Source organism: Girardinichthys multiradiatus, chromosome 9 (genome assembly GCF_021462225.1).
Source record: "Girardinichthys multiradiatus isolate DD_20200921_A chromosome 9, DD_fGirMul_XY1, whole genome shotgun sequence".
Lineage (NCBI taxonomy): Eukaryota > Metazoa > Chordata > Actinopteri > Cyprinodontiformes > Goodeidae > Girardinichthys > Girardinichthys multiradiatus.
In genome coordinates this window covers 49,291,920-49,317,296 of record NC_061802.1, presented here as the reverse complement: position 1 = coordinate 49,317,296, position 25,377 = coordinate 49,291,920, and the positions used below count along the sequence as shown (strand labels likewise).

At 44.7% G+C, this 25,377-nt stretch overlaps 1 protein-coding gene and 1 long non-coding RNA gene across 3 annotated transcripts in view; one reads left to right on the top strand and one right to left on the bottom strand.

The window, feature by feature from the left end:
• The window catches only part of lrrc40 (leucine rich repeat containing 40), a 75,403-nt gene extending 62,533 nt beyond the window's left edge, over positions 1 to 12,870 (top strand). Inside the window, exons 14-15 of one of the 2 annotated variants that reach the window (XR_007039550.1) lie at positions 10,961 to 11,149; positions 12,238 to 12,373. Coding sequence is in view for 1 of the 2 variants with exons in the window: in XM_047374193.1 (XP_047230149.1) it covers positions 12,238 to 12,423; positions 12,574 to 12,679 (292 nt within the window). In the remaining variant the exon portion in view is untranslated. Of the gene's footprint in view, positions 1 to 10,960; positions 11,150 to 12,237; positions 12,424 to 12,573 lie in introns of those variants that run through there. The other variant, XM_047374193.1, reaches the window with a different exon arrangement.
• Positions 1,109 to 10,952, bottom strand: LOC124873502. The gene is made up of 5 exons (XR_007039551.1): positions 6,991 to 10,952; positions 6,027 to 6,828; positions 5,867 to 5,953; positions 5,712 to 5,786; positions 1,109 to 1,119 (listed from the first exon to the last, which is right to left on the bottom strand). It is a non-coding gene; the product is annotated as an uncharacterized LOC124873502 (long non-coding RNA).
• Positions 12,871 to 25,377: the final 12,507 nt, after the last annotated feature.

Here is a 25,377-nt window from a genome sequence, read left to right as displayed (position 1 = left end):
TAGTGACAAGTTGCAGGGTTGTGTCTTTCATAATAATGCCATTGTTCAAAATTAGCTGTCGAATTTTTTTGTAATCATTTAAAATTTGTGACCACCTAGAAAAAGTTTGGTGTCCAATTTTTTTGGGGCTACTATGAATGTTGCACAACCTGATAAAGATCATTTCAATAAGTCGGCTGCAATCTGGCCATTGAGCAGCAGAACCAGAAGAACCAAGTACACACCTTTTTGTGCTTTCAACTCCTGCATAAACAGCCTTCTTTTTGGGTGACCTAAATCGACCAGTGAGCAGTCGTTCCTGATGTCGTGCAGCATACAAAATCCGGTCTTTATCATTTTGCTCCAATTTATGCCAAAGACCCACAATGGTGTTGGCCTGCTGGTTGGTAAGAGTTAGGCCTTTTTCCTTTCGTAGCTCCACCAAATACTCCGCAGGCACATCAACACGATCCATTCCTGCCCTACTGTGCTCATCCACGGCCTATGGAGAAATATTGCATTAAGTTTTAAATATCTCAAAAAGCTGAAACGTCCTTAATTTTTAAAGCACACTGATATTTAACTTACAACTTGCTCTGAAGATGTAGTTTGCCCAGGTAACCCCGACGAAACAGTGGACTGGACTACAGCAGACAACGCAGGCTGGAGCCCCGGCAGGTGAGTGGATTGTACCACAGCGGAGGACGCAGGCTGGAGCCCCGGCAGGTGAGTGGATTGTACCACAGCGGAGGACGCAGGCTGGAGCCCCGGCAGGTGAGTGGATTGTACCACAGCGGAGGACGCAGGCTGGAGCCCCGGCAGGTGAGTGGATTGTACCACAGCGGAGGACGCAGGCTGGAGTGGGTTCTTCAGACAGAGAAAAGGCCAAATCAAATGTAGAATAAAATTATGATTCAAACATAGAGACAATATTAAAGAAAAATGTTTAACTGCATTTACTCCTTAACTCTGCTCTTCCACTCGCCGTTGTCGTTTGGGAGCCGGTAATGGAGGAGCAAGAAAAAAGGTCTCTGCACTTTGAGGCTGTGGTGGAGAGATGTTGTGAAGAGAACCACCTGCTGGCACTGGATCCGCACAAGAATGGGCTGCTGTACTTGTACAAGAAAGTGTTGCATTCGTCTGAAAATACAAGGTCAAAAGAACACTTTGATAAAATTGGAATTTCTTAAGATTTAGAATACTAATAATAATGATAATAATAATTAAAGCTGCAAGCAGCATTGTGCGGCCCTCGCAGCCAAGCGCCGCTTGGCCTGTGCAGCCACCGTGGGACCCTGGCATCGCCTCCTACACGTCACACACGATGACACCGCTTCACTTCAACGCGTCGCCAGTAGGTGGCACTGTGGGCAAAATGTCAAATGATCTTCGGTCATGCAGAGTTTGAGTCTGGCAAAAAGCATTCAAAATTTGGAGTAAATCGGACCTTCCAGATGGAAGCTGCACTCACTTGTTTGTTTGTGGGTGGGGCTAAAACAACATCAGGACCTGATTTCAAGTGGATCCGATGATGTGTGAGGGAGATATAGCCCTTGAAGTGTCCTAGGGGGCGCTATTGATCCAAATTTAAATGTAATCCAATAGAGCTGTTTGGGGGATGACAAAGATCAAGCATATTCAGTTTGGAGTGAATCGGACCATGCCTGTGTAATTTAGAGCCAAACGTATGGCCGTGGCGTGACATCAGAATTCGCCACGCCATCATATTCACACCCTCCAGCTAAAGCAGTAAGTACTGTCGACTGTCTAAGAGCATCATGTTATCTGTTACTTGGGACATTTTCACATTGATTAGGTGAAGAACATCAAACATTGACTCTGTAAAGGAAAACTTGCTACTTCCTGTTCTCAGGGGGCGGGGCTTCGATGATGTCAGCATCTGATCAGTGAATATTGTTGAGGCCTAGAGGCAGATCAATCCCAGAAGGTTTCATTTGTCTGTGACTTTCCTTGTAGGAGCTATATAATTTTAGTGTTTTATGGCGAGAAGTCATATTTTGAGGCGTGGCCACACGCTTTCATGTATCAAAAAGCTTTTGATAACTTTTGATCCCCAATCCCTTAAGAGTATACTGAGTGATTTTCAAGTCTCTAAGTCAAAAGCTGTAGGAGGAGTTCGCTCAGATATGCGGGTTAGAAACGGCCAAAACAGGGTCAAAATGGCAACTTCAATCCAAAATGGCCGACTTCCTGTGGGGTTTGGACCAATGCTCCAAGATACTTTTTTGTAGGTCCTAAGAAGTGACATATGTGTACCGAATTTCACAATCTTCGGTCGTAGCATGTCTTGGGGCTGATTTTTTGAAATATTCTAGGGGGCGCTGTGGACGAATTAGGCCACGCCCAGCGAATATGTCATCAGATCTTTGTGGGGGACTGGACAAGGATCGATCACATTGAATGTGATGCAGATCAGATGATCTATGTGGAAATTAGAGGGAAACGTATGGCCATGGCGTGACGTCTGAATTCGCGGCGCCGCCACGGCCACGCCCTTTTATGAAAAGACACTGTGCCTCAAACGAAGTTAGACCCACTAGTTATCTGTCTTCTGACACACTTTCAAGTTGATTGGGTCAAGAGGGTCAGAGAGGCAACTTTCCAAGTGAAAAAAGCGACTTCCTGTTCTGAGGGGGCGTGGCTTTGATGATGTCAGCATATGACCCCATAGGATTGTCGGGAACCTGAAGGTCCTCCTTGCTGCCAACTTTGGTGTGATTTGGAATTTTTTTGGGAAAGTTATTGCAATTTTTCACTTTCGGCGCGAACGCCAAGTTCGTGCCCCGGCCACGCCCCCTAAACATGGCCAAAAACGTACGATTTTGATAACTTTTAATCCCCCATCCCTTAACTGCATGTAGACCAAATATGAACCCGATAGCTCAAAATCCCTAGGAGGAGTTCGTTAAAGTTCGAGGTGAGTAAAAGTGAAAAACAGGCAAAAATAGGCCTTTAATACAAAATGGGCGACTTCCTGTGCATTTTAGGACATACCCCCAAGATACTTTTTTTCTTGGTTTTAGGAGTTCTAGCATTGTGCCGAATTTCAGATCTGTACGACTTACGGTTCGGCCTATCTCACGTTTGGGGGCGTGGCTAAGTGGTTTGTCCACGCCCACTGACGACAACATTAAGGATCAAGAATTTCATGCGGGGGACAATTTTGGGTGAAGTTTGGTGAGTTTTGGGGCATGGCAAAGTCCCCATATTGCCCCGCAAAGAGGCAGCAGAAAAAACAAAGAATAAGAATTCGAGCGATTACAATAGGCCCTTGCAGTTTTCCTGCTCGGGCCTAACTAGAAACCTGCAAGCAGCTTTGAAGGCCCTCGCACCCCTCAGTGCAACTCGGGCTGTTGAGCGACCGCAGGAGCCTGGCATCGCCTCCTACATACGATGACACCGCGTCACTTCAACACGTCGCCAGTAGGTGGCACTTTGAGCAACATGTCATATGATCTTCGGTCATGCAGAGTTTCAGTCTGGCAAAAAGCATTCAAAATTTCGAGTAAATCTGACCTTCCAGATGGAAGCTGCACTCACTTGTTTGTTTGTGGGTGGGGCTAAAACGACATCATCAATTGACTGTGTCAAAATGTCAATCATTAACTCATGCTCATGTATACTACATTTGAAGTGGATCCGATGATGTATGAGGGAGATATAGCCCTTGAAGTGTCCTAGAGGGCGCTATTGATCCAAATTTGAATGTAATCCAATAGAGCTGTTTGGGGGCTGACAAAGATCAAGAATATTCAGTTTGGAGTGAATCGGACCTTCCATATGGAAGCCACAGTTTATTAGTGGGCGGGGCTAGAGTGATGTAATGTATTGACTGTGTCAACATGTCCAGCATTGATACATGATGATGTATAGGAAGTTTGAAGTGGATCCGATCAGGCATGAGGGAGCTAGAGCACTTGAAGTGTCATAGGGGGTGCCGTTGAGGTAAATTCATATGTAATGTAATAGAGCTGTTTAGGGGCTGACAAATATCAACCATATTGAGTTTGGAGTAAATCGGACCCTGAATGTGTAATTTAGAGGCAAACGCATCGCCATGGCGTCACATCAGATTTCGCCACGCCACCACGGTCACACCCTCCAGCCAAACCTGTCAGTACTGGAGATGAAGTTAGACCATCGTGTTATCTGTCATTGGAGACAGTTTCATGTTGATTAGTTGAAGGAGATCAAATATGAGCCACACTAAGTGAAACATGACACTTCCTGTTCTGAGGGTGCGGGGCTTCGATGATGTCAGCATCTGATCAGTGAATATTGTTCAGGGCCAGAGGTAGATCAATCCCAGAAGGTTTCATGTCTCTGTGACTTTCTTTGTAGAAACTATAAGAGTTTCGTGTTTCATGGCGAGAAGTCTGATTTTGAGGCTTAGCCACGCCCACATATTTTCATGTAGCAAAAATCTTTCGATAACGTTTAATGCCCAATGCCTTAAGACTATGCTCATTGATTTCGATTTCTGTAAGTCAAAAGCTGTAGGAGGAGTTCGCTCAGATTCGACGTGTGTAAATGAGACAAAATGGCGGCTTTGATCCAAAATGGCCGACTTCCTGTGGGGTTTGGACAATGGGTCCAGGAGACTTCTTTGTAGGTCCTGAGAAGTTACATAAGTGTACTGAATGTCATACACCTGGGACACAGCATGGCTTGGGGCTGGTTGTTTTAGTGCTCCTAGAGGGCGCTGTTGAGAAATTAGGCCACGCCCACCAGTTTTATGACTGGAAATCTTTAGGGGGCTGGACCAGTATCAATCCTATTGAGTTTGTTGGCGATCGGCTTAGAAATGTGGAAATAACAGGCAAACGTAAGGCCATGGCGTGACGTCTGTCCTCGCCACGCCGCCATCGCCACACCCTCCCGCCTAAAGTCTCTGTGTTCCAAACTAACTTAGACCATCTTGTTATCTGTCACTAGGGACAGTTTCGTGTTGATTAGGTAACAGGGGTGAAATTTGGACCTTTCACAGTAAAACATGGTACTTCCTGTTCTCAGGGGGCGGGGCTTAGATGATGGCAGGATGTGACCATTGAATATTGTTTGGGGCCAGATGTGGATCAATACCAGAAAGTTTTGTGTCTGCGACTTTCCTAGTAAGAGCTATAACAATTTAAAATTTTTTGGCGAGTCGTCAAACTTTGAGGCCTGGCTCCGCCCCCTCAGCATGCTCAAAAAGTCACAATTTTGATAACTTTAGATCCCGCATCCCTTCTGAGCAAACTGAGCTAATTTCAAGGCGATCGATCAAAATCTGTAGGAGGAGTTTGATCAAATACGGATGCTATAAACGGCAAAAATGGGGTCAAAATCCAAAACTCTATCCAAGATGGCCGACTTCCTGTTTATTGTAGGACGTGGGTGCAAGAGAGTTTTAGGTAAGTCTTGGGGAGTTCTACAAGTGTTCCAAATTTCAAAATTGTACGATAAACTAAGGTCAATGCGGAGGGTTTTTTGAAAATTTCAGGGGGGCGCTGTTGAGCCATTTTTATTGCGACTTTTGTGAAATCCTCAAAATACTTAAATTTCACACACGACTGATAGCTCCGCCAAATTTGCTGACTTTTTGTATATGTTAAAGCCGCGAAAAAGGCGATTCATTTGTCGCCAGAATAATAATAATAAACATTCGAATTACAATAGGCCTTCGCAGCTGCTTTGCTGCTCGGGCCTAATAAATATATTTCAGTACTCACATGAGTTTTTCGTGCAACATTTATATTTGGCTTTGCATTCTCCACATGCCTGCCACCAAATCTGGACCTTTCAAACTTTAGAAAGGTATAAATATGACAATTGTGACTCAAAACAGGACTAAAACAGACTTTAAAAAAGGAGCAATCATATTTACTGAAGAAAGGGTGAGTTTTGGCCTTTTTGCCAGAGTTCCAGGTGTGCTGTAACCTGTGGGGTATTTGACTGGAGTAGCAGTCTGGAGCTGAAATATGACACAAGTACAGGTTATTGCCATTATGAATTCTCATTCACATAAAGCAATAACATTCACCTACCATTATGGAACTATTTTGACTGTTAGTTGATTGAGCTGCACTGCTTGTGGGTCTAGATGAGGCTGTAGGCACCTGTTGCAGAACATATATTTAGAACAATGTATATAAACAGGAGCATTCCCAAAACGTTTGAGAAAGAGAGAGATAATAGCCAAAATCATCAGTGATTTAAAGGAAGCAGAATACTACTGCTCAATACTAAGTTAATACTATAATTAAGGAAAGCAGGGAAGGGGATCTCTTCTGTACAGTGCTTTTCACATGACACAAGTCATCCCAAAGTGCTTCACCAGGGTGAAGGGATTTTATTCATTCACTCAGTGGTGGTTGTAAGCATGTAGCCACAGTTGTCCTTAGAGGTGGAGTGACAAAACACGGTTGCAAAAGCATGCGCCAATGGACCCTCCAATCACCAAAAACCACTCACACACTTCATTCATAATGAAGAATCAATAAGTACCCATTTCATGCAAATGATGTGACCGATTAAGAGGTTTTTGTTTTGTTTTTTATTATATTAGTGATGAAGTTAGTTTAAACCTTATGACCTTGTTTTACCTGCTAATCCTTTTCCTCTGAGCTGCTCTCTGTTGCCAGAGCAGCTCAGAAATAAACAACAAAAAGTCCAAGAATGCATTATGAGAAAGAAATGCATATTTACACTGTATGCATAGTGCATCAACTGTAGTTAAAAAAAGGCCCAAATTCGGCTTACCTTAGGAAGATGAAACCCACACAAACACCCTTGTGGCTGGGAGAAAAGTGTCAGCTGGCCTCTCAGCAGTAGTGGGCACTTCTCTATCTGTAAACAGAGCACAAGATGAACTTGACTACCTCTAAATATACAGTCGGTCTTAAAACATTTGTCGTTTTATGCTCATACATGCGTGATGTACAATATGTCAACCATTTGTAAATTAGATTAAAAATAAAATGTATTTTTTTGGATTATTTTCTAACATACCTTCTGATACAGAGTGTACCACTTCTGTTGCCTTGGGGCAGGTCGGTTACCTGTATCTGATGGCCAGACACCAGTGGAGGCAAAAGACCTCAGTCTAGAGAACCACTCGTTATCATCCATAGCCTTGTGGCTTTTGGAGTTTTGTTTAGACATTTTCTGTAATGACAGATAAGCAATTTTATTCATATTGCATTTACATAAACTCATCACAGCAAGTACTCAAAAGGGTGGATTACAAAGACATGTATGCAACACAATATAAAACACCTATTCATACTAACAGCCAGGGTTTGATATCAGCACTGAAATAAAATAAAAATAAACACATATCCTTTTAGATTTTATGGTGTTTCTCTATAAATTAAATAATTTTCTTTTTACTCTTGGATGAACATGGTAGCAACACATGCTAAGTTGTATTTGTTGAGATGGTAAAGCATTACATTTGTTTTAGATTGCATTAATATGAACCTGACAGATTGTCAACTGGACTTCTTTAGCCAACTACGGACAACTTTAGCGGCAACAAACAGGCTAATTATATCGTATATAATAAAAATAACAGAATATTCAACAATGCATGCAAAAGTCTTACCCAAACCGACGACACAACACCAACAATGAGCTCTGGTCATCAAGTTGCCAGTACCAGGTAGGCAGGACATTTAAGATTCTGCTCCCCCCAGCGATTGGCCGTCCAAAAGATTGAAGCGTTCCAGTGATTGGCTAACACAAAGATTGATTTCGCCCTGCGATTGGCCGTCCAAATATTGACCAGTCTCGGTGATAGGCTATTCACTTATTGACCAGGTCATCTGATTAGCGAGTGAAAGATTGAATCCCAATGGCTATTGGTCACCATATACAGACCCTCGCTCCTCAGGTAGAGCCAAAGTCGCCTCACAAGAAGAATCATCTATACTTCTGCATGTAGCCAGTGTAATATATGACAGAAATTATTCTTTCGGGGAGGTGGGGGGCGTAGTTGTCGATAGACATTTCAAAACGTGGGGCACTGGTATTATAGGCCTTTTAAATTCAGAAATTTTACATTGGGCCCCACACTTAGGTGCAGTCTCGTTAAATGTTACTGAGGAACTTCACACTCACACCCCGTCCCCCTCCTGGTCAAAGAGCGGTCCACTTTCACCCGTTCAGCCATGTTTGTAGTTTGATAAGAAATACAAGTATCTAGTGTCGCAAAAGAAGACAAAACTGCAAAAACAATGCAAAACTGTTTATCTAATACTATTCAAAACACACAGTGCGGTTATATCTTCAAGGAGTTAAAAGCATGGCACTAACATAAGCAGAAGGCAGGATGTTACTGCTATCAAAACAATGTCCAGCATGTCATATCAAAACACAATAAATGAATGTCTAAAATAAAGTTCGTCATTTTAGCATTATTTGCAGCTTACCACTTTGCTGTATTTGTCGTTTCCATAGACCAAAGGAATTGACCCCATATTCAGATGAAGTATTTGAGCAAATCTTTGATACTGGTGGAGGTTGCTGAAGAACCTCATCCTTGAAGTGTGGAAATAGGAATTTTCCCACCGATGTGGGTACATTTCCATGAAATATAAAATTTAACCAGGCACTTCAAAGAGATTCTGATGCTGGGGGACGGTGTAATGAATTGTACACCCAACAACTGAACCGAAGAAATTGTAAATTTGTATATTCTGTAATGCAAAAACAGAACAAAAGAGCAAAGTGTACCGGAGGCAAATTCCTTGTTTGTATGTACAAACTTGACAATAAAGCTGATTCTGACTCTGATTCTGAACGTATCTATAGGCATACTTGACTTTGGACTACAACTCGCAGTGAGAAATAAATATGGCAAATACGAACAATTGATCAGCCAGAAGCCCATGCTCTTATTTAGCTGTTCCCAGCATATACTATGATGCAAGAGTTCAAAAAACATAATAGATAATAGAGAAAAATTAATGGGTTGAAAAGTATAACCCGAACAGAATATGAAGATTACTCCACAACAACCTTTCTGCACTCCTACAGGCTTCAAGTACACAACAAAATGAAAGGCTAAAAAAGTGGATTTTGCATGATATGTCCCCTTTAACATCTTATGTTGCCCATAAAAAATACTGCCTTCTTAAATCCAGTATTTGCTGGTTATGCATGTTCTTGTTTCTGCAGGACCTACTGTCAAATATGAAGCCAAGATTAAAAGAATAGGCCTTATTGGAGAACTCACTAAACATTTACCCCAGTCACATTGCAGAAAGTCAAAAATAGAAGTATAAGGTGTCCCAGAGCCTGACTTTCTAGATTTGAGTGTGACACATAATTCCCTGCTCATAAAACTAACTGTCATTTTATAATGAGTTAATTATAAAGTAAACTATGAACTCATCTTAAAGAGTTTTAACTGTTAGCCATATTTTAGACAAAACATCAGCCTTTAGATATTCTTGTCAAGATGGAGTCACAAATCAAAGTTGGGCAACAGAGTTAAGACATCCATTGAAACCTGTGTTTTACAGACTTAGATTCAAAGATATTTAATATCAATAAAAAAAAAAATTTATATTTGGCATCCCTGATCTGATTCCAAGTAGTGTTTCATTATTGGACTGTTTCATTATTGTGCTAATCACGGATTGTCCATATTGAACACCATGTTCAAGCGGGTGTTCATCAGTGCACTTGGCTACAGGACACCCTAGGCAAGAGGTAGATAATCGACTTTGTTGTCGTATTTTCAGACCTTCGGCCGTATGTCTTGGACACTCGGGTGAAGAGAAGGGCCCTCGGCCAGTGATGTATTGAACTCACACCTCCGGGAGAGCTTTGATCAGATTCTGGGGCCGGTTGGAGACATAGAGTCTGAGTGAACCATGTTCTCTATTGTTGATGCTGCCACCCGTAGCTGTTGCTGTAAGTTCTGTGGTGCCTGTTGTGGCGGCAGTCTCCGAACCCGGTGGTGGACACCGGCAGTAAGGGATGCTGTCAAGCTGAAGAAGGAGTCCAATCGGCTGTGGTTGGCTTGTAGGACTCCTGAGGTGGCTGACAGGTACCGTGAGGCCAAGCGGGCCACGGCTCGGGCTGTGGCAGAGGCAAAAACTCGGGCCTGGGAGGAGTTCTGTGAGGCCATGGAGAAAGACTACTAGTTGGCCTTGAAGCGATTCTGACAAACCATGCAGCATATCATGAGGGGGAAGCAGTGCTTCACCAACACTGTTTACAGTGGGGGTGGGGAGCTAATGACCTCGACTGGGGATATTATCGGGCGGTGGAAGGAGTACTTAGAGGATCTCCTCAATCCTGCTGTCACGCCTTCCCTGGTGGAAGCAGAGACTGGGGACTCGTGGTTGGACTCTTTCATCACCCAGGCTTTGGGTGAGATCCGCCCTGAGTACCTCACGTCTCTGGATGTGGGCCCTTATGGTTGACACGCCTCTTTAACATTGCGTGGTGGTCGGGGACATTGCCTCTGGACTGTCAGACTGGGGTGGTCCACCTTCACAAGAAGGGTGACCGGAGGGTGTGTTCCAACTATAGGTGGATCACACTCCTCAGCCTCCCTGGTTAGGTCTATGGCAGGGTATTGGAGAGGAAAGTCTTGTCAATAGTCAAACCTCGGCTTCAGGAGGAGCAGTGTGGTTTTCGTCCATGGGAATTTGCCCAATCAGACCACATGTATTTTGTGGAGCTGGAGAAGGCATTCAACTGTGTCCCTCGTGGTGCCCTGTGGGGGATGCTCCAGGAGTACGGAGTGCGGGGCCCTTTATTAGGGGCCATCTGGTCTCTGTACAAGCGGAGCAAGAGTTTGGTCCGCCTTGCCGGCACTAAGTTGGACCTGTTCTCGGTGCATGTTTGACTCCTGCCCTTTGTCACCGATCCTATTCATAACTATTATGGACAGGATTTCTAGGCCCAGCCAAGTGCCGAAGGGGTTCCGGTTTGAAGACTCTCTCTTTGTCTCTTCTTTTTGCAGGTGACATGGTCCTGCTGGCCCCGTCTAGCCAGGACCTATAGCATGCGCTGGGACGGTCCTAGCTGAGTGTGAAGCGGCTGGGATGAGGATCAGCCCCTCCAAGTCCGGGGCTATGGTTCTTGACTGGAAAAGGGTGGCTTGTCCTCTTCGACTTGGAGGGGAGTTCCTGCATCAAGTGGAGGAGTTCAGGTATCTTGGGGTCGTTTTCACAAGTGAGGGGAGAATGAAGCGGGAGATCAACAGACTGATCGGTGCGGCTGCCGCAGTAACGGGGGCGCTGTGCCGGTCCGTTGTGGTGAAGATAGAGCTGAGGTAAAAATCAAAGCTCTCAATTTACCGATTGGTCTACGTTCCTACCTTCACCTATGACCATGAACTTTGGGTCATGACCGAAAGAACGAGATCCCGGGCACTTCCTTAGAAATAGGGTGAGATGCTCGGCCATCCGGAGGAGCTCGGAGTACCAGGCATCTGGTATAGATGCTCGGGCATCTGGACCCCTCCCTCGGGAGGTGTTTCAGGCACGTCCCACCGGGAGGAGGCTCAGGAGATGGCCCAGGACACACTCGAGGCACTATGTTTCTCGGCTGGCCTGGGACACCTTAGGCTGGAGAAGGTGTCTGGGTAGAGGGAAGTCTGGGTGTCTCTATGGAGTCTGCTGCCCCCGTGACCCAGTACCGGATAAAGCAAAAGACGACGTGTACGATTGTATATATTTAGGTTCTAAAACCATTTAGGTTCTAAAACCATTTATTCACTTTTGGTTGGTTATATTACTTAAATAAACTTAAGTAATATAACCAACCAAAAGTGAATAAATGGTTTTAGAACGGTTTGTAAAGCAACTGCATTGCAAGAATTAAACATTCCCTGTCATTGGGCCACCAAGAAAATACAGAGCTATACAGTGGCTAGTTACATCCAAATCAGTTAACGTTACTTTTTGGGCCACTTTGCTATGACGACCCCATCCACATTAAGGTGGTACTCTATCATAATGAAAAACACCCCCAACAGTGTAGAGCCAAGTAGAACTGAGTAGAGCTGAGCCAAGCAAGTACTAATGCTTAAGACCGCTGACAGAAATGAGAGTGAACACCATGGTGAGATCCAAATTTCTTTTAAAAGAACTGAATATCAATTGGGGTTTCCCAATTCTGTACTATACTTGATTTACTACTACTACAACTATTACCAAAATAATTTAACAAAGACTTCAAAATAATGAAAATAGAAACAAAAGATTCTGGATATTAACCATTTTGTTGTCATGACAGGTTCAGCTCCTTCCCTGAAGCTCTGTATCATATCCTAACTTTGGAGACAGTGATGCTTGGGAATAACCAGGTGTCTGGGGTAAATCCCAGCCATCTGATGAAGTTGATCAATCTGTCCACACTGGATCTGTCTAACAATGACCTGCTGAACATCCCCCCTGAACTGGGCTTGTGTACCAGCCTCAGGTAAGCAGTGGTTTGTTTACAATATTACCATTGTTAAATGTTTACAGGTTATTGTTAAATTATCTGTTTTTCAGGTATTGCAATAAACAAATGTAAAATTTCAATGAAAATGTTCACTCTTTGATGATTGGAACTTTATTTTAACCTCAGATGCCTGAGTCTGGAAGGGAATCGCTTCCGCACACCCAGAGCAGCCATTATGGCGAAAGGAACTGATGTGGTGTTGGAGTACCTGCGCAGCCGCATACCTACATGAAGAATGGATTAACCTGAAAGCTTAGGATCAAAATGGATCTCTTTCCGATTTGCAATCACTTTTTTTCATTGATTACATTTAATGCTTCAGTTTGATGCTAAAAATCCACCGTTGTTTTTTTTTTTTTTTAGAAATGTAATGTCCAATATATTCTAAGAAGTTATTCAAGAACATAAAGAATTCCCCATTTAGTCATTTAGTTTTTGTTTCATTTTGAGCGCTGTTTTCAGTTAACCATTACAATAAGCCTAGACATTTTATTGGTAGAAAATATTGCTATTTATCTATTTGACATGTCCTTTCTTAACAGCTCTGTTAAAAAGATCATACAAAGCCGAAGCAAACCAAATCATAAACACACAGCGAGCAGATACACATATATACATCCGAGTCCAAAATATTCAAACCTTTGGGTGATTCAGGTTTCAAGTAATACTTTAATGTGACCAACATGTTCCTTCTGATTTATGAAGAAGTAATACTGATGTTTTAGATCGGCCCTGCCGGAGTCTAGACATGAACCTGATAGAGAATCTGTGCAGGGTGATGGTAAGTAAGGAGACCTTACAACCTCAAAGACTTGAGTCATCACCAATCATCAAAATAGCAGAGGAAACATGTAAAAAGCTGTTCAGCAATTAGAAAACGGGATTGATTGCCATCATACCAATAAAGATTTTACTATTAGTTATTTAGAAAAGTATAAATCATTTTCTATATGCTATTTAAAAAAAGTAAATAAAAGCACACACACATCCATCCATCCATTCATTCATATATACATACATACATACATACAGCTGGGAAAATAAGTATGGGAACACTTCAATGTATTTGAAATATTTGTATTGCTCTAAAATTGACATCAGATGTTAGCAACAACACAAGTAATCCACACACATAAAGAAATCACAGCAATTTAATCCATAAATACACGTGGAATGACACGGGAAGAAATCTTGAACACATGAATAAAAGAATGCACAAGAGGGGTACAAATGGTAAAAGCTAAGGTAATAGTAAAACAAAAGGCTTTGCTGCTGCTACTAATGGCAATGGTTACAGCTGCGTTTCTAAACTTCAGAATGTTCCAGTAAGTGCAGTTGGAACCATAGTCCAGAAAGAAAAACAATATTTCACCATAAACCGGTCACAGTCAGGTGATCTGGTAAGATTACTGACGGAAGAGTCAAAAGAATAATGAAGTGCTGAAATAGCAAGTAGAGTTCTTCCAATGAAACACACAAGAAAACCCCAAATTGCTTTACATGACATCAAACGGAGAAAATTAAGAATGGGTATAAAAGCATTACACAGCAGAAAAAGGTCTTTGAATATAGATAAACGTATAGAAGAAATAAATGATTCAAACAGCTGACATTCAGATTTTTAAACAAATAAGTCAGTCCGGATTTTAAGGAACCAACAGTTTCTGCACAGTTAGGTTTTCAACTTGGAGCAGTTCAATAACATCCCAAAAGTTCTAATAAACTCAACTACGACCCCAAATCCCAGATGGGTTAAAAAGGAGGTAGCATGGATGTAGAGCAGAAGCAAAGAGAAGAGAGAGAAGGAGGAAGATCAAACCATCTGTTTCTTCGATTATGATGGGAAATCTGTTATTGGGAAACAAGGACCCAACAAGAGTATCAACAATGCAGTAGTATTTGTTTCATTGAGACATGGCTGCAGGATCATATCCCTGACTCCAGCATCTCTCTGCCAGGCTTTCTGACCATACGTGCAGACAGAATTTGAAGAGGAGCAGCAAAGCAAAAGGAGGTGGATTCACAGTTCTTGTCAATAACAAATGGAGTAACCCAGGACATGTTACTGTGAAGTATCGTCTCCACTGCCTAGATATTGAACTGTTAGCATTAAGTTTTTTCTCCATATTATTTAAGAAGAGAGTTCACCAGTTTTTTTATTTTGGCAACTGTATATACACTCCTCAAAAAATAAAGAGAATGCTTAAACAACACAATATAACTCCAAGTAAATCAAACTTCTGTGAAATCAAACTGTCCACTTAGGAAGAAAAACAAGGTTTGCTGTGTCTGTCAGCGTAGTGTCCAGAGCCTGGAGGCGCTACCAGGAAACAGGCCAGTACACCAGGAGACATGGAGGAGGCCGTAGGAGGGCAACAACCCAGCAGCAGGACCGCTACCTCCGCCTTTGTGCAAGGAGGAACAGGAGGAGCACTGCCAGAGCCCTGCAAAATGACCTCCAGCGGCCACAAATGTGCATGTGTCTGCACAAACGGTTAGAAACCGACTCCGTGAGAATGGAATGAGGGCCCGACCTCCACAAATGGGGGTTGTGCTCACAGCTCAACACCGTGCAGGACGCTTGAGCACAGCTGGGACATCATGTCTCGCTCCATCCACATTGGTGGATGGAGCGAGTCCAATGTCACGTTGCACCACACACTGTCCAGGAGTTGGCGGAGGCTTTAGTCCAGGTCTGGGAGGAGAACCCTCAGGAGAACATCCGGCGTCTCATCAGGAGCATGCCCAGGCATTGTAGGGAGGTCATACAGGCACGTGGAGGCCACACACAATACTGAGCCTCATTTTGACTTGTTTTAAGGACATTACATCAAAGTTGGATCAGCCTGTATTGTGTTTTTCCACTTTAATTTTGTGTGTGACTCCAAATCCAAATTGGTTTGTTTTAAACAAACTGCAATATGTTTGTTTTTTTGCAGTGTGTTTTAAACAAATGTCAAAGATTCATATATATTCAAGCAAGACCTCCTCTTGCTTTGGATATGTAGGACTAGCAATAAGGGGTGCCCTGTTCTTTTCACAAATAAGAGTAGGTTCACTCTGCGCTCGTAACTGATGTGAAATGGTCCGGAGATGCTGCAGTGAGCATTGTTTTATTCCTAACACATTACTTATTGCAATCAGTATTGATATCCAGCTTGATTTTTATTCCAATTGAGATCTAATGCGTTTTCAAAGCCATTGAACTGAACACATTCTTCAATAGGTTCAGTTCAGGAACAAGCTCAGCATCCTGCTCTAATTGCCAATAGCCCAGTGATTAGCAGTCAGGGGAGGCAAGTAAGGCACAGCCTCAGTTGTCATGAGACAAAATACTAGCGATAAGAGAAAGTCAATTTGTCCATTTCACTGCTTTATAAATTTGTTCTCTGTGTGATTTCAACATTTTCATGGTCAAAATTGCTGAATTTACACATTGCTGATTCAAATAAATGCAAGAACGATGAGGTGAGGCAGTGAATAGCTGTGCCTCATCACCAATGGCTCTGTGTCACATACCCTGACTGATGCAGGCAGTTGCAGCCATAAAACACAGGGAAAATGGATAAAGTAAGGCAAAAAGTACTGTGCCCACTTATAGGTAAGCAGTGCTGAGCCCCATAGGAACGAACAGCTAACCGCACATCGCTATGCATTCTTCAGCTATGCAGGGGTCAGGGGTGTTTTCACTGACAAGACCTGTGGCACACTCATTTAAATTTGTTTCGACAAAATGCAAGATTACTTCTCAAAACTGGAAAACGATTTTTCTAAACTGAATCTTCAGTCAAAACAAGAGGTTTTAGATAGAGGAAGACCAACTTCAGAACATGAAAGATCTGCTTGTGTGATAAAGGTAACCCGCTCTTTTCAGCCAGAGTGGTTCACCTGAAAACAGTGTGGAGTACACTGATTTGACTTAGCATTGAATGGGCACCACAGACTTAGCGTCCACAGCTTGAAGGTGAGGGAGTACCAGGAGATTTTAAAAGACTTAATTAATGTAACCCACTTCCATGGATTTCATATACAAATAAAGATAGGATCAGACACAATTTTCAATTTTAATAAAAAAAAAACCGGAGAGGTCAGCCGAACGGAAATAAAAAACTTTTAATAATCACATTTGTCCCTTTTATAAAACATTCTTTTGTTGTTCTTGCTATGGTATTGTTGAACAGTATGGTATTGATTAAAGAATTTGTTAAATAATTAAATGTTTCAATAAAAGGTAATTTAAATACTCATACGCATCTTCTTCCGCTTCATCTGGGACCCGGATCACAGGGTAGCAGACTCAACAGAGACACCCAGACTTCCCTCTACCCAGACACCTCCTCCAGCTCCTCTGAGGGGAGCACAAGGCGTTCCCAGGCCAGCCGAGAGACATAGTCCCTTCAGCGTGTCCTGGGCTGTCCCCTGAGCTTCCTCCCAGTGGTACGTGCCTGGAACACCTCCCGAGGAAGGCGTCCAGGAGGCATCCGGTATAGATGCCCGAGCCACCTCAACTAGCTCCTCTCGATGTGGAGGAGCAGCGGCTCTTCTCCGAGCCCCTCCCGGATGGCCAAGCTCCTCACCCTAAGGGAGTGTCCGACCACCCTACGGGGGAAGGTCATTTCAACCGCTTGTATCTCGTTCTTAAGTTCATGGCCATAGGTGAGGGTAGGAACGTAGACCGATCGGTAAATCGAGAGCTTCGCTTTTCGGCTCAGCTCTTTCTTCACCACAACAGACAGGCACAGCGTCCCCATTACCGCGCCAGGTGCACGATCTGTCTGTCGATCTCCCGCTCCATTCTCCCCTCACCTGTGAAAAAGACCCCGAGATACTTGAACTCCTCCACTTGAGGCAGGAACTCCCCTCCAAGATGAAGAGGACAAGCCACTCTTTTCCGGTCAAGAACCATGGCCTCGGACTTGGAAGGGCGGATCCTCATCCCACCCGCTTCACACTCAGCTAGGAACTGTCCCAGCGCATGCTGTAGGTCCTGGCTAGATGGGGCCAGCAGGACCATGTCACCTGCAAAAAGAAAAGACATCCCTGGCGGAGCCCTCGGCCAGGGATGTATTTACCTCCCACCTCCGGGAGAGCTTTGACCAGATTCCGGGGGGGGTGGGGGGGGTTGGAGACAAGACATAGACTCCGAGTGGACCATGCTCTCGGCACCGCAGACCTTACAGACAGAGCTACTGGCGACAGCAATCCACAAACCCGGTGGTGGACACGGGCAGTAAGGGATGCTGTCAAGAGTGGTTGGCGTGTGGGACTCCTGAGGCAGCTGACAGGTACTGTGAGGCCAAGTGTGCTGCGGCCCGGGCTGTGGCAGAGGCAAAAACCCGTGCCTGGGAGAAGTTCGTGAGGCCATAGAGAAGGACTACCAGTTGGCCTCGAAACAATTCTGGCAAACCGTCCAGCACCTCATGAGGGGGAAGCAGTGCTTTACCAACACTGTTTACAGTGGGGTTGGGGAGCTGCTGACCTCGACTGGGGACATTATTGGGTGATTGGAAGGGGTACTTTGAGGATCTCCTCAGTCCTGTCGTCATGCATTCTCTGGTGGAAGCAGAGGCTGGGGACTCAGGGTTGGGTTCTTTCACCATCCAGGCTGAAGTCACTGAGGTGGTTAAGAAGCTCTGCAGTGTTGGAGGGGTCTGCATGGTTTGGGCGGGTGGGCTGGCTGGCTGGGGTTGATCTTGGGGTGGACTGGTCTTCGGTTTTGGTTTTGGCTCTGTGGGCTCTCTGCCTTTTGTGGATTTCGGTGTGGGTTTTCTTGCCGGGCTGCTTCTGGCAGGGGTATGGGGGTCACAGGTGCACTTTTGCAGGGGGCTTTGTTTTTGGAGGGCTGGTAGGGGTGCATTTGCATGATGTGGGATTTGTGCACATTTTTTGCTTTGGGTGCTCATTGCTGCGCTCTGTCCTCCGCTGTATGGCGTGCTGTGGTGTTGGGGCGGTGGACCTGTGCATGGCAGCTCTGGGCTCCGTGTGTGGGTGCTGCAGGGTGGGCGTCGCTGGGCTCGGCGGTTGCATCAGGCTTCTCGGCCTAATACTGAGGTGGGGTTTGCTTGTCTGCTGCATGGTTCCTGGTGGATGGTGTGTGCTTGGGGCTGGTGGTCTTTACTGTGCCCCTACCGATGTATGGAAGGATGTGTGGTGTTAGTGTGGCGTTGGCTCGGGGGGAACCGCAGCTTGGCTTGGCTCTGCTGTTTTTGCTTGGCTGGCATGGATATTGGTGGTTCTACGTCTTGGGGGGGGTGCGGCCTCTGCGTCTTTCCCTTGGGCACGGTGGTGGTCAGGGTGGTGCATCGTAGGGTCTGCTTGACTGCTTGGCTGGCCCTGGGGGTCTCAGTTCTTTTGTCTGTAGGGCGTGCATGTGCCTATGCTGGCCCGGAGCTTGCATTTGGGTGGGCCTGCCATCTTGGGTCGGGCGTTTCTTGTTGGCAGCCTCGGTGTTGGTGTGGGACGTGTTTTGTTACCCCGCTTGCCTGGTTGTGGCTGCGGTCCGGTGCCAGGCATCGGGGACAGTTGACTCTGCCCCGTGGGTTCAGGGGTAGTTGGGCATGTTGGTTGGGTGCCCTCCTTTGTGTGTGTCGAAGCCGTCTCTGCTTCCCCGGGTCCGTTGATTTGGGTACAGGTTTCAAAAGAGTGAAATAAACACAAAGTACAATCAACTTTGAGTTCGCCTCTGCGCAGAGTGAGAGAGATAGACTCCAGTGAAAACCTATGAGTCCAACTCTGCCCTCTCTTCGCTTCTCAGCTCGTTTTATTCAGTCTCAAGGGTGTGTTCAACATATACATATATCATGTCACTCATGTATATAGCATAACATTTCCTTAGGTCCAAATAAGGAGTACTTCTGGTTGTTCCCTTCTGGCAGGCTCATCTTTTCCCTGTCTCCCCCATCCTCCATCTATTTAAGACCTTGCCCTCTCTCTACTCTTTCTCCCTTGTCATTCACTAATTTATGACTTTGCAGTTTTTATGCTTCACTCCCTAAGCTTGACACCCTTATGCTTCACTCCCTAAGCTTGACCCCCCTATGCTTCACTCCCTAAGTTTTCACTCCCCTATATCTGCACCTTCCAGTTACACACATAGATAGTTTATATTCTACATTACACACATAGATAGTTTATATTCTACAATATCCCTCTTTTGAACTCTCATAACAGAGTTCACAATCTAAAATGTCCTTCTAAAAATAAGTAGAAATAAGCAAAAATATTACTGTACCACCTGTAAAAGAGAAAATCATTAAAAAACATGCATGCATCATATTATGCGTCCATGAATTCACACTCTGAGTCCTCATCCTGGTCATAGTCAATTTGCAACAGTTGGATCCCTCTGCTCAATTGCGGAGGTGATGAGAACGAATGCATGGGATGCAACAACATCCACAGGTCACCATTATAGCTACAAATACTGCAATAGAAATCATCAAAGACATTATCAAACCCTTCCAGTGTCCAAATATGCCTGTCATCCACCCCTCCAGGGGGTTATCAATTCCAGAATGTTCATGCATGGTGGCGGAGAGGGTCTTAAGTCCCTCTAAAGCCTTTGACACTGAACCGCCCGGTGCAGTGTTATTAGGAATGAAAGTACAACACATATCTCCAAACATGGCACACACGCCACCTTTTTCAGCTAATAACATATCCAATGCCATCCTATTTTGAACTGCCATGAGGGAAGTTGGGGCCAATTGTTCAGATAAACCTTCTACAGCGTCTCGAGTTAGATTGGCCAGATGCAAAACATTATAATGAATATAATTAATGCGGTCTACATTTTTGTTGGGCGTTACAGGGAACAAGGCAGCTATAATAGGGATGTTTTCAAATCCAGCTGATTTTTGGTCTGCAAGTTTATGCTCATTTGGGACTCCTCGCGACACTCCAATTGCATCTATATAGGTGGGGGAACCCTGACTCAGATCAAAAGTGGTTGAAGCGCTTCTTTTCATAATATGTCTTCTCCTCCTGCGAGTGAGTCCAGTGCCTTATCTTGTTGATATTTCACAGAGGTAATATAAGGACCAATTAAAATCAACGGTGCTTGTAATCTGACCATTGCACATACTCCTATGGTGTTATTTCGTATATTAGTGAGAAGTCTCTATCCTCCACAGTAGTAATATAATCCTGATCGTGCCCAAAGTCCTATCATTTTTCCAGACGTGGTGTTATTACACCAGTCCGAGGGAATTTGTCCTACATTCACCTTTGGGGTGTTTGAGGTGAACCTGAAACAAGAATATGTCCCATTCAGCCTCTGAGGAGTGAATGGTCCTGTCTTGGTATTGTTTGGGATGGGTGGAAAGATGCTAGCTAGCGTGGTACAGTTGGCTGGGGTGGCTTCTTTAGTTAGTTGTAACATGCAACTGTACCCCCAAGCATCTTCCGGATATAAAGGGGCTGGGTCAGTGGTTAAGTGTGGCCTTGCAGATGCACATGCAATGCAGTCAGACCTACTTTGTTCCTTTGCGGTTTGGGTCATCCATTACAACCAAAGATTATCGTCTGTGTAACCTGTGGCCATCTGGATTATTTCTAGAGGCTGCAGGGTGGAGTAATCTACTTTCATCACCCCTTCTAGTTGGTCTTCTGGTTCTGGGACTGTAGAAGTGCTAGTGGCCTGTACCTGAGGGGTTGGTATATTTAAATTGACTTTGATTAGTACCTGGGGGTTGGTCCCTGTTACTTCTACCCCTAGAGTGAAATACATCACCTCATCCCACTTGTGAGAGATGCGATGCAAACCTTCTTGTAACGATTTTATGGATAAAAATAGTGTATTGACACCCCCAAGTGTGTTATGCGTCAACGCCCGTACCAGGCTGATTTGTTTGGCTTTTTCTCGATTCCATAAATTTATATATGTCAGGGTGGGCGTCCACCTACCTGTGTACCCCACTGCGTGACCTCAGTTTCCGCAAAGCTTTTTTCCCCCATATAAACTCATGGTCCTGCCTGCAGCGCATTTGGTGGACACGTCGAGATTGGCACACAAATACACATTATACCCCAACCAGGCAGTCGGATTCTTCCCACACTTCATGACATCACGCAGGTCAAACCGAAAAGTGGTAGTTGCTCCTAACGTGTAATTTTGTTCTAATCCCCCATAACGCTTAAGGCATACGTCCTTGGATGGAGTTACCCTAGACCTTTTGGACACCTTCCTGGAGTGGTTTTCAGAACATGTCTGGAATGGAAGTTCACAAAAATACCATAAAATAAACGTAACAAGGAGTGCTGAGAGAAACACTCCACCTATGATGAAACTCCTAGAGAGTCTAGTTCCCTTGTTTTGGTTACTCATTTCTTTTTTTTTTTTTTAAACCTATGAAACTTAAAACATACACATATACAGTTAAATCATAACCTGAAAAAAGATACCAAAAAATCAAAATGTAATATAAAATGTTTGCCGAGCAGTGTCTTCTGGGGTGGGAGGGAAACTGTACCACTCCTAGTGAGAGGGAAACTCAATCACTTCCGCCTCTCTTCTGCTATTCTTCTTCTGTCTTCAGCTCTCAGGGCAGACTGACCCTGGGCTAATTTCTCTCACCCGGGGATTATTCTGCCCCTTCTTGGGTGAGAGAAGTGAGATTGTCTTCTCCTGTGTTTTCGCTCAGATCCTCCTGGACCTGAGAAAGGGATCGTTGAGGTGGTTCTGCTCCTGCACACTGGCTCCAGTGATACCAAGTAGCGCCTTTGCCCTTCAGCCTGACTGCATGGGTTGTCCTCTCTGTGACCTGAAATGGACCGGTCCACCTTGGCTCTGACCACTTTCTTTTGATGACTTTCAGGAGGACCCACTCGGCTTCCGATGTGGTGGTCCCAACCCCGGTCTCTGGTTCTGCTGGGATCTGTTTGGAGAAAGCTGTAAGAAGACTGTGGAGAGATCTGTAATAATCACAATGAGACATAGATTGTTCACACTCTATGAAACGGTAACCTTGTTTGGGGGCCTGGAAATGGCCTCCCTGTTTGCAGCTCATGTGGGGTCAAACCATGTTTCTGATTTATAGAGCTCCGTACAGACATCAGAGCTAATGGTAAGGCAGTTACCCAATTCATTTTGGTCTGTGCACAGATTTTAGCCAATTTGGTTTTAAGGGTTTGATTAATTCTTTCAACCTTCCCCTGTGACTTTGGATGGTACACAGTACCAAATGAGTGTTTCAGTCCCAGGAATTTTTCCACTTCCTTGAGTTCCTCATTTTGGAAATGTGTTCCGTTGTCAGACCTTATTTTAGCTGGAAAACCGTGTCTAGGGATATAATAATTTATCAAGCACTTCACTACAGATTTGCTGTCTTCCTTTTTTTTAGGCCATGCCTCCGGCCATCCACTAAATGCATCCACACTCTCAGTCATGTCTGTATAATCAATGATAACCTCTTTTCCTGCTATTGGGTCTACTGGGAACTTTCCAGGTGCTGGCGTCAAGGTTGGTCTAACATTGAACTGCCTGCACATCTCACATGAATTAATCCAATGCACTGCCATTGGTTTCAAAAAAGGGTGCCACCAGTGTTTGAGATTTTTCAACATTTGCGTTGTTCCCACATCTCCTACTCCGTGTGCTTCTTCTAGGGCTACTTTGGTAAGACCTGGTGGCAAGATGGGACGTCCGTCTGGGCTTCTCCAGAGACCACTCTGGTCCTCTGAGCCCCCTCGGGCCTTCCAATCTGATTTTTCCTTGGGAGAGGGCCCCTTTTGTAATTTCATTACTTCTTCCAGGGTGGGTTCTTGTGTCCACCCTGCTTCTGAACACAGCATTATGTGCCTGAGCTGGTATCCTGCACACTGTTTAGCTGCCTGATCAGCTGCCTGGTTCCCTTGTGCTACTCTGGTGTTACTGCTGTCAGGTCCTTTGCATTTAATGACGGCTACTTCTTGAGGGAGCAACAAAGCTTCAGCCAACTTTCTCATTTCCTTTTCATGTTTAATGGGTTTCTGTCCTGCAGTTCTGAATCCTGTCCTCAGCCATTGTTTGAGTTCTAGATGTACCGGTCCTGTAGCGTATGCGGAATCTGTGTAGATGTTAACCTTCTGTCCTGCTCCTAGTTCCAGAGCAGCTATTACTGCCAAAACGTCTGCTCTCTGCGCTGATTGTGCGTCTGTCAGTTCCTCTGCCTGTACTGTGACAAAATCTGTCCCTGTGTCTTCCACCACCACGTATGCTGCCTTAAGTCCTTCTGTGTCATGTCTGAAGCAGCACCCGTCTGTGTACAGATTTCGGGCGTCTGTTAGGGATGTACTTTGTAAATCTGGTCTGATTTTTTCATTGAACTCCACTTTTACTGCGCAGACATGTGGTGTACCGGTAATTATTCTACCTGCCATGTTTATTCCTTCATATGTGTATGTGATGTTTGGGGCCTCCAGCACCTTACTCAACTTCTGTTGTCTCAATGGTGAGAGTGTGAAAGCCTGTGAGTTCACAAAGGCCACCACACCATGTGATGTCAAAATATTTAAGGGGTGTCCCATCACTACATGAGCTGTTTTTTTGGATTATTTTAGCCATCCCTGCTGCGTGTCGGGTGCACTCATGATGTCTTTGTTCCATGTTGTCCAGCATTACACTTATGTACATGAGGACTGTCCTAACCCCCCCTTTTTTTCTGGAACAGCACACCATTTGCTGTGTATGCTGTTACAGAAACATCCAGCTGAAATGGCAACGTGTAATCTGGGTGTACCAAATGTGCAGCTGGTTTTTAAGTTAATGAATGCTTCTTCAGCTTCTCTGGTCCATTCAAGGGGGGCAGTGAGGTTTGTCATGCCCTGTCTTTTGACAAGATCTCTAAGGGGTGCAGTGAGGTGGGTGCACAAAAGATCTGCTATACCCTGTGAGTCCTAGGAAAGACAACATGTCCTTAACCAGGAGTGGTTTTGGGTGGGACAAAACTGCAGATTGGTGAGCTGGGGACATCCCCGTGCCAGGTTGGGAAACAACTCTGCCCACAAAGTCAACCTGGCGTCTGCAGATTTGAAGTTTGGCTTTGCTAACCTTGTAGCCTTTTTTAGCCAAATGCGACAGGACAATTGCTGTTGCCTCAAGGCATTCAGCCACCGTGGGTGTTGCGAGGAGAATGTCATCCACGTACTGAATCAGAGTGGTGTTTGGTGGTAATGGGCAATCTTGGAGAGAGTCTTTCAGAACCTGATTGAAGATTCCTGGAGAAAGCGCGAATCCCTGCGGCAAACGAGTGTATCTATACCTATGGGATTTATAGGTAAAGGCGAAAATGTCCCTGCATTCCTCAGCTAAAGGAAGGCAGAAGAATGTGTTGGCCAGGTCAATGCAGGTAAACCAGAAATGGTCAGGGTTAAGATTTGTCAGAGCAACATAGGGATTGGGCACGGGAACGGTAGGGGTGGCCAAAGCTGCATTTATGGCCCGTAAATCATGTGCCATGCGCCATTTACCCGTCCCTTTTTTCTCCACTGGCAAAATGGGTGTGTTCCATGAAGAGGAATGTGCGGACTCTAAAACACCTGAGTTCCAGAGGCCTTCCACTGTATCTTTAATGCCTAGTTCTGTTGCTGGTTTGTGAGGGTATTGGGACTTCCATATTGGTTGGTCAATGGTCAACTGAAAGGTAATGGGGGAACATTGAATCAGGCCTACATCTGTGGGTCCCTCTGCCCAGAGGGTGTAAGGCATTTTTTCCACAATAGCAACTGCCAGCGGATGGTCTGTTTTTTCCCTACCATGGTGTCTGTCTAACTGAACATGCTCCAGTGTGCCCACATCCATGGAGTGGTTGAATATGCGATAAGTGTTCCCTGAGGGTGAGTAAAAAAGGTTGGGGGTTGCCAAAGGCTGCCGATCCTGTAGGCTCAGGGAGCGTTTTAACACACCTCCAAGTTCACATGCTTCATGACCTGGGTGCATAGCCAAAGAGACGT